General features: G+C 70.2%; 2 protein-coding genes across 10 annotated transcripts; both read right to left on the reverse strand.

Annotated features, from left to right (window-relative positions):
• Positions 1-221: 221 nt before the first annotated feature.
• On the reverse strand, positions 222-4,939 carry SPN (sialophorin). Of its 9 annotated transcripts, none has more exons than XM_043549257.1 (3): positions 4,399-4,939; positions 2,553-2,796; positions 222-2,519 (listed from the first exon to the last, which is right to left on the reverse strand). In XM_043549257.1, exons 2-3 carry the CDS (start codon positions 2,715-2,717, stop codon positions 1,182-1,184), a joined length of 1,503 nt encoding a protein of 500 aa, XP_043405192.1. In that variant the 5' UTR covers positions 2,718-2,796; positions 4,399-4,939; the 3' UTR covers positions 222-1,181. The 9 variants fall into 9 exon arrangements, with proteins under 9 accessions (XP_043405192.1, XP_043405195.1, XP_043405194.1 ...); XM_043549260.1 differs by having other exon boundaries at positions 222-2,466; positions 2,533-2,796; XM_043549259.1 differs by having other exon boundaries at positions 222-2,420; positions 2,487-2,796.
• A 237-nt stretch (positions 4,940-5,176) lies between these two features.
• On the reverse strand, positions 5,177-7,506 carry C6H16orf54 (chromosome 6 C16orf54 homolog). Its single transcript, XM_043548224.1, has 2 exons — positions 7,449-7,506; positions 5,177-6,172 (listed from the first exon to the last, which is right to left on the reverse strand). Exons 1-2 carry the CDS (start codon positions 7,504-7,506, stop codon positions 5,715-5,717), a joined length of 516 nt encoding a protein of 171 aa, XP_043404159.1. The 3' UTR covers positions 5,177-5,714.
• Between the last annotated feature and the right edge of the window lie 975 nt (positions 7,507-8,481).

Raw genomic sequence — 8,481 nt, forward strand, 5'->3', positions numbered from 1 at the left:
GTTGGACAGTTGCCTTTTGCTGTTACAATTCCCCTCTCAGCCGGTGACGGAGCTACAAACCGCTTTATTAAATACACAAAAATATAAAACTCTGCAGAAATGGGAGCAGCTCCTCCCAAGTGCTATCAAATGTACAGGCAAGTGTCCCAGGGACCGAGCAGAGCTCGGGGGAGCCCAGGGCTGGGCTAGCCGGGGGCTGCGGGTCGGGAGCGGGGGGCACCGGCAGAGCTGGGGGGTGAGGGCTGGGATGGCAGGGGGCTGCGGGTCGGGAGCGGGGGGCACCGGCAGAGCTGGGGGGTGAGGGCTGGGATGGCAGGGGGCTGCGGGTCGGGAGTGAGGGGCACCCACAGAGCCATCCTTCCTGTAGCAAATTCAGCCGTTAATTACCCAAGTCCTCAGAGTGAGTCAAAAGGAAATTGTGACGAGCCAAGAGACATGAGCATCCTGCCCTGAACCACAATCACACCCCCAGCTCTGCCGGTGCCCCTCACTCCCGACCCGCAGCCCCCCGCGAGCCCGGCCCTGGGCCCCCCCAGCTCCACTCCCGGGCTGCCCTGCTGGTTTCTATTCCCGCTCCGGGAGGGGAGCGCCGTCTTGTGGGTTACACCAGGGGATGGGAGGGGGGTGGGGCTGGGAGCCAGGACTCCTGGGTTCTATTCTGTTCACACCCTAAACCCTTCACTCTGAATTCAAATGGACTCAAAGAGTGAATCATAAACAGGAAATTTGTGGCTAGGGACAGCAGAAAATCTTGCAAAAGAAACAAAGAAAGACTTGAGCAAGAGAGACAAGGAATCCGCCATTGTCTGGGTGGGCAGACGGAAACAGCCCCGGCCTCGCCCAGCAGGGGGTGCTGTGGGGAGGGGGCAGGGTGCTGGCTGTGGGGGGAGCTCCAGGCTATTCCAGCCCCGGCCTCGCCCAGCAGGGGGTGCTGTGGGGAGGAGGGGGGATGCCGGCTGTGGGGGGAGCTCCCGGCTACTCCAGCCTGGCCTTGCCCAGCAGGGGGCGCTGTGGGGAGGAGGGGGGATGCCAGCTGTGGGGGGAGCTCCCGGCTACTCCAGCCTGGCCTCGCCCAGCAGGGGGCGCTGTGGGGAGGAGGGGGGGATGCTGGCTGTGGGGGGAGCTCCTGGCTATTCCAGCAGGGGGGCGCCGTGGGCGGGGCAGGCGATTGGGGGTGGGGCTTACACAGGGGGCATGGCTTCCTGCTCCATGGGGGGGGGCAGGGGGAATTCCCCGTTGGCAGGGGGGTCCGGGGGGGGCGAGGGGGGTCCGGGCATCACGGGCACTGTCCCATTGGCTTCCCCTGCCCCCTGTGTCGCGGGCTCGCTCCCCTGCTCCCCCGCGGCCAGCAGGGGCTCCGAAAGGGGCCCCTCGCCCTTCGCCCTGGCCACGTCCTCCATGGCCACCGAGGACACCCGGGAGTGGCGCTTCCCGAAGAACGTGGTGAGCGTGGGCCGCCTGGCTTCGCCCGGCCCGGCCGGCTGCCCCCCGTCCCCGGCCTGCCCCTCGCCCCGCTCCTCCGGCAGGCTCACCGGCCCCGCCCACGCGCTGGGCCCCGCCCGCCCGGTGCTGAAGCTGGTGGAGCCGGAGCGACTCTGGCGCCGACAATGCAGCACCAGGAGGAGCAGGGCCAGCAGCAGGACGGCCACGATGACGAGCGGCACGACCAGGCCCACGGGCACCGGGTGCGGGATGGGGGCTGGAGCGGCTGGCGTCGTAATCAAGGCCTTGAACTCGGGCTCCTGATTCTTGACAGGCGGGGTGGAGGGTAGGGCAGAGGGTGAGAGTTTGGGGGTGGTCTGGTCCTCCCCGGGGTGTCCGGTCGGATCGGCGCTGGCTGGTATGGTCCTGTCGGGGCTGGCTGGCACGGTCCGGTTGTGGCCGGTCGGATCGGCGCTGGCTGGTATGGTCCTGTCGGGGCTGGCTGGCACGGTCCGGTTGTGTCCGGTCCTGTCGGGGCTGGCTGGCACGGTCCGGTTGTGTCCGCCCCGATCGGCGCTGGCTGGCACGGTCCGGTTGTGTCCGGTCCTGTCGGGGCTGGCTGGCACGGTCCGGTTGTGTCCGGTCCTGTCGGGGCTGGCTGGCACGGTCCGGTTGTGTCCGCCCCGATCGGCGTCCTCTGGCTTGGCGGGCTCCGTGGGGGCGCTCTTGCTCTGCCCGCTCCTGCCTGGCACTGTCTGGTTCTCCTGCCGCGGACTTGGGCTCCCTGGTACCGTGCCCACTTGCCCCTTCAGTTCTTCTCGATTCAGATACATGTCGGACTTTTCTCCACCCGCTGCCGTCGCCCCGGCTGGGCCAGATGACACGGTGGCCTCCACAGCGGGAAGGGCAGATGGAGACACCGAGCCAACCGGCTCCTCCGTTGCCAGCGTCGGGGTGGTGGGCGTTATCAGCTGTGCCGTGGTGAGTGGATGCACGGCAAATTTGGCAGAGGGGCCGGTGCCGTTGCTGGCTAATTCGGCAGAGGGGCCGGGGCTGTGGCTGGCTAATTCGGCAGAGGGGCCGGGGCTGTGGCTGGCTAATTCGGCAGAGAGGCCGGGGCTGTGGCTGGCGAATGCGGCCGAAGGCGAGGCAGTTTCCAGCTGCCTTGTCTCATGGGTGGCTGAGCTGTCGTTCCCCTTCCTTTCGGGTGCCGTCTCTGCACAGGCTGCAGCTACCAGGAGAAGCAGGAGCGTAGCCGGGATTTTCGGCTGGGGCCAGGCCCCCGATACCGCCATGGTGTCCTGCGCCAGGGCTCAAGGGACGGGTCCGGAGCAGAGAGGGGCCCGAAGACGCGCCGGACGGACACACACCAGCCTGGGAGTGGAAGAGAAAGTGGGCGAGTTTAAGGGCCTCTCCCAGCGGGGAGCGCTGGGGAGCGTCCCTCCAATTTCTTGGGTCCGTATTTATCCCAGGCTGCACCTCGAGCCAGATTTAGAATGAAACATAAAAGGCAGAACTGAAACCCCCCAGATGCAGAGAGCACCACCGGCAGAGCTGGGGGGCAGGGCGGGGCTGGCAGGGGGCTGCGGGTCGGGAGTGAGGGGCACCGGCAGAGCTGGGGGGGGGCAGGGCGGGGCTGGCAGGGGGCTGCGGGTCGGGAGTGAGGGGCACCGGCAGAGCTGGGGGGGGCAGGGCTGGGCTGGCAGGGGGCTGCGGGTCGGGAGTGAGGGGCACCGGCAGAGTGAGGGGGGCAGGGCTGGGCTGGCAGGGGGCTGCGGGTCGGGAGTGAGGGGCACCGGCAGAGTGAGGGGGGCAGGGCTGGGCTGGCAGGGGGCTGCGGGTCGGGAGTGAGGGGCACCGGCAGAGCTGGGGGGGGCAGGGCGGGGCTGGCAGGGGGCTGCGGGTCGGGAGTGAGGGGCACCAGCAGAGCTGGGGGGGCAGGGCTGGGCTGGCAGGGGGCTGGGGGTCGGGAGTGAGGGGCACCGGCAGAGCTGGGGGGGGGCAGGGCGGGGCTGGCAGGGGGCTGCGGGTCGGGAGTGAGGGGCACCGGCAGGGCTGGGGGGGCAGGGCTGGGCTAGCAGGGGGCTGCGGGTCGGGAGTGAGGGCACCGGCAGAGCTGGGGGGGGGCAGGGCGGGCCTGGCAGGGGGCTGCGGGTCGGGAGTGAGGGGCACCGGCAGGGCTGTGCCGGGTGCGTGTGTGTGTGTGTGTGGGGGGGGGAGCCAAGTGAATTTCACCCTATGGGGCTGATGCCCCAAAATGCCCCCCCGAATTTTCCACCCTGCCCCCAGCTCACCCAACGGCTGGGCTGCACCTGCTGAAATATCAGCGCCCGACCCACACCACAGAAACCTCGGAAAGAGCCCGACAGTTTCCAGAACAGCCGGCCCCACCCAGCTGGCGCCGAGCCCTGGGCTCCTGCCCCAGCCCTGCCGGTGCCCCTCACTCCCGACCTGCAGCCCCCCGCCCTGCCGGTGCCCCTCACTCCCGACCTGCAGCCCCCCGCCCTGCCGGTGCCCCTCACTCCCGACCTGCAGCCCCCCGCCCTGCCGGTGCCGCTCACTCCCGACCCGCAGCCCCCAGCCCTGCCGGTGCCCCTCACTCCTGACCCGCAGCCCCCCGCCCTGCCGGTGCCCCTCACTCCCGACCCACAGCCCCCCCCAGCCCTGCCGGTGCCCCTCACTCCCGACCCGCAGCCCCCCCGCCCTGCCGGTACCCTCACTGCCGACCCGCAGCCCCCCGCTAGCCCCGCCCTGCCGGTGCCCCTCACTCCCGACCCGCAGCCCCCTGCCAGCCCAGCCTTGCCCCCCCCGCAGCCCTGCCAGTGCCCCTCACTCCTGACCTGCAGCCCATTGCTATGTAGCCAACTACCAGTCCCCTGCCTAACCCCCCACTCTAATTCCTCCCCCCCACATTCCCACACAGCGAGCTCTTTCTCTAACTGATCCCACCGCACACACCAGTTGCCCCCATCATACCTTGTGGCTGGAGAGCTGGGGCCAGCTCGTAGCTGCAGCTGGGGCTGGGGTGTGTGTGGGGGGGTCTGAGCCCAGGACCAGCACGTGGCAGCTCCTCTGCTGCAGGACTGTGCAGGAACGAGTGAACGAGAAAGAGTGAAGAGGAGGAGAGGAAATGGTGAAAGACCTGGAAGGAAGTGGGGCCCTGGAGCAGCTATGAGAGAAATGATGAGCTCAGTTCCCTATTTGGGGAGTGGGTGGAAGGGGGGTGGCAGAAAAGGGACCTGCGGGGATTTGGGCCCAGAAATTCAGAGGAGTCGGCTGGGAGTGGGGTGGGGTCTTTGGGAGAGGAAATAGGGGGGCTGTTGAATGGGCAACGGGACATGGGGCCTGTCCCCCCTAGGGGGCGCCGGTTCCCATCCGGCCCCGGGTCAGGGGACTGACCGGCTCGGGGGGGGCAGGGAATGGGGCAGGGGCCTGTCCCCTCTAGGGGGCGCTGGCTCCCATCCGGCCCCGGGTCAGGGGACCGGCTGGCTCGGGGGGGGCAGGGAATGGGGCAGGGGGCCTGTCCCCTCTAGGGGGCGCCGGCTCCCATCCGGCCCCGGGTCAGGGGACTGACCGGCTCGGGGAGGGGAGGGAATGGGGCAGGGGGCCTGTCCCCTCTAGGGGGCGCCGGCTCCCATCCGGCCCCGGGTCAGGGGACTGACCGGCTCGGGGAGGGGAGGGAATGGGGCAGGGGGCCTCTCCCCCCGGGGACAGGGTTTGTGTCTTGGCACAAATCTCAGACCCAGCCGTCCAGTCAACATTGAGACTCTTTATTGCGCGAGTCGGTGCCGGCCCGTTTGTGCCACACGCCGGCCACCGAACATCGGGCCCGGCCAAGCCCCCAGGCCGTGCTCTGGGCAGCCGCTGCAAACCAGGCGGGGGGTGAATGGGGGACACACAGAGCCCCCCGCCCCCCCCAGGGGTTGTTAACGGAGCCAGGAGCTTCGGCCACTTCTGCACTTGTCCGTAGCCCCGTGAACCGGCCGCTGGCCGAAATTCCCAGTGTCTCACAGAGCGGCTCCTCTGTGCCCCATGGCGGGTGGGGGAGGTCAGGGGGGTGCAGGCCCGGCTGAGCCCCCTGGCAGGAGAGAAGTAACAGTGGATGGGGCAAACAGAGCCCCGTGCCAGGGGACAATGGGGGGGGGGGTCCTCAGCGGGCTTTTGGGGCGCCCCAGAGTTTTCAAGGTGTCCCCCCAAAATCTCAGCTCAGCCCCACCATCCATGGGGCGAATGCTGCTTCTGGGGGCCACGGGGGGGGGCATGAGGAGGCAACCCCCCCCCCGTGCCGGTGCTCACAGCCCCCTCCCCAGGCCGCCCCCTCCTCGCCGGAAGAAGTCGGAGATGTCCTGCAGGGTGACGTGGGGCTGGGCCCCCCAGGCCGGCGCCTCGGCGTCCCACAAGGCCGCGGTGCTGCCGGCCGGCCCCCGGTACCAGTCCTCGGCGCCGGGCGTGGGGCGCGGGATCCACAGCTCGCCCGCCTCCGCCGGGGGGGCTCCGTCCGGCTGGGGCGGGGCCGCCGGCTCGATCCACAGCGCCCCGCCCCGGCGCCACACGCTGGGCACCCCCCGGGCCCGGGCGGCCCGGAAGAGCCGCTCGCCCAGCAGGGCCGAGAGCACCGCGAAGAGGCCGGCCACCCCGGCCAGCGCCAGCATGGCCGCCAGGCAGGGGGCGCAGGGCGGGGCGGGGGGCGGCGAAGGGGGCGGGAGCGGGGGGGGCGGGGGGCAGAGACGGGGGCATCGTCGGCGATCGGCTGCAGAGAGAGAGAGAGAGAGAGATGGGGAGATACATGGGGGTTCATGCGGGGGGGGGGGAGGTCCCAGCTCTGACCCAGGACTGGCTGCGGGTGGGGGGGGGGACCCAGGGCCTGTCCCCTCTGGGGGGGGGCCCGGCTCTGATCTGGCCCCAGGGCAGGGGACTCGGGGGTGCGGGGGATGGGACGCGGGGCCTGTCCCCTCTTTGGGGGGGGGGGGGGCCCGGCTCTGATCTGGCCCCAGGGCAGGGGACTCGGGGGTGCGGGGGATGGGACGCGGGGCCTGTCCCCTCTGGGGGGGGGCGGCTCTGATCCCCAGGGCAGGGGACTCGGGGGTGCGGGGGATGGGACGCGGGGCCTGTCCCCTCTGGGGCGGGGGGGCCCGGCTCTGATCTGGCGCCAGGGCAGGGGACTCGGGGGTGCGGGGGATGGGACACGGGGCCTGTCCCCTCTGGCGGGGGGGGCCCGGCTCTGATCTGGCCCCAGGGCAGGGGACTCGGGGGTGCGGGGGATGGGATGGGGGGCCTGTCCCCTCGGGGGGGGGGGCCCGGCTCTGATCTAGCCCCAGGGCAGGGGACTCGGGGGTGCGGGGGATGGGACACGGGGCCTGTCCCCTCTGGCGGGGGGGGCCCGGCTCTGATCTGGCCCCAGGGCAGGGGACTCGGGGGTGTGGGGGATGGGACGCGGGGCCTGTCCCCTCTGGGGCGGGGGGGCCCGGCTCTGATCTGGCCCCAGGGCAGGGGACTCGGGGGTGCGGGGGATGGGACGCGGGGCCTGTCCCCTCTGGGGCGGGGGGGCCCGGCTCTGATCTGGCCCCAGGGCAGGGGACTCGGGGGTGTGGGGGATGGGATGGGGGGCCTGTCCCCTCTGGGGCGGGGGGGCCCGGCTCTGATCTGGCCCCAGGGCAGGGGACTCGGGGGTGCGGGGGTTGGGACGCGGGGCCTGTCCCCTCTGGGGGGGCCGCCGGCTCCGAAGCGGGGGATGGGCCATGGGCTACTCACGTCAGGGCCGGGAGCGGTGGGTGCCCGGTGTGCGAGCGGCTCGTGGGGAGTGGCGAGGGCCCGCGGGCTGGGCCGGGCGGTGCCCCATGGCTGGCCGGGGCCGCGTCGGGAGCCGGGCGCGGCTGGGGGGGGATGTGGTCGATGGCGTGACGCAGCGTTTCCTGCCCCGGGCCGCCAGCGCGACTGACGTGATGGAAACGGCTTCTGTGGCTGGGGAGGGGCTCGGAGGGGGGTACCCTGTCCTCAGAGCCCTGCGGGGACCCAGGCGTCCTGGCCTGCTCCCAGTTCAGGCCCCTCCCTTCGGTCGCCTTCGGTCCGCCAGGGCTCCAGCATCTCTGGCACTTCCTGTCTCGAACTTGCGCCCAGCTTGGCTGGGAGTTCACCGCCTGTGAGGATGTGACGCAGCCGGGACGGGGGAGTGTTGCCCTGGGACTGTGCCCTGGGGAGGGGAGACCTGAGAGCCTGTCACCTGAGCCAGGAGGGGGTGACACCTCTGCCCGGGAATGTGGACGGAGGCTGCAGCAGGGAACCTGCTGGGTGGGTTTAGTTTCAGGTTGGGGCTGGGTGGAGGAACACAGGGAACCCCAGGGCTGGGGTCTGAGCTCCCTGCTCCCCCAGAAGGACTTGACTGAGGGGTCCTGGGTGTACCCACAAGCTCTGTTTTGGACTGTGTTCCTGTTGTCCAATAAACCTTCTGTTTTACTGGCTGGCTGAGAGTCTCAGTGAATCCCAGGAAGAGGGGTGCAGGGCCTGGACTCCCCCACACTCTGTGACAACTGGTGGTAGCGGTGGGATCTACTGCACCCCGTGGACGCCGCTTCCTGCAGTAAGTGACTGGGGAACAGTAAAACGAAGGGGGATTGACGGGGACCAGGTGTGCTGAAGATTCAGAGAGAGACGGTTTCAGGGGGCGGTTAACCCCTGGGAGTGTGTGACCAGAGAGAAGGACTTTTGCAGTAACAGGGTCCCCCGGGGGATTGCAGCGAGCGGTCCCAGGGGCGGAGGAGTCTGCAGCTCGACCCTGGCAAAGAGGTGGTGACCTCAAGAAGGACTGGCACACGAGGGGCTTTTCCTGGAAACCGTGGACAGCTGCCCGGCCTGCGAGTGGCCAGCCGGGAGATGGACGCTAAACGCCTTAAGAGCGACCTGGTGGAGCTGTGCAGGCAGAGGGGGCTGCGCATCGGGAGGTCCACCAAGGAACAGCTGATTGCCCAGCTGGAGGAGAGGGATCGCTTGGATGACCCGATCCCTGTCCCTGAGGGAAGCCGCCCGGGGGATGCAGCGTGGGCCCTGGGGCCTGACCAGGCT

This window comes from Chelonia mydas, chromosome 6 (assembly GCF_015237465.2).
Source record: "Chelonia mydas isolate rCheMyd1 chromosome 6, rCheMyd1.pri.v2, whole genome shotgun sequence".
In the NCBI taxonomy this organism is placed as follows: domain Eukaryota; kingdom Metazoa; phylum Chordata; order Testudines; family Cheloniidae; genus Chelonia; species Chelonia mydas.

Coding starts and splice junctions, on each gene's coding strand:
- SPN (XM_043549256.1), bottom strand. CDS start 2,717: ATGGCGGTATCGGGGGCCTGGCCCCAGCCGAAAATCCCGGCTACGCTC.
- C6H16orf54 (XM_043548224.1), bottom strand. CDS start 7,506: ATGCTGGAGCCCTGGCGGACCGAAGGCGACCGAAGGGAGGGGCCTGAA. Junction 6,173..7,448: donor GGGGCCTGAACTGGGAGCAG/GCCAGGACGCCT, acceptor CTCTCTCTGCAG/CCGATCGCCGACGATGCCCC.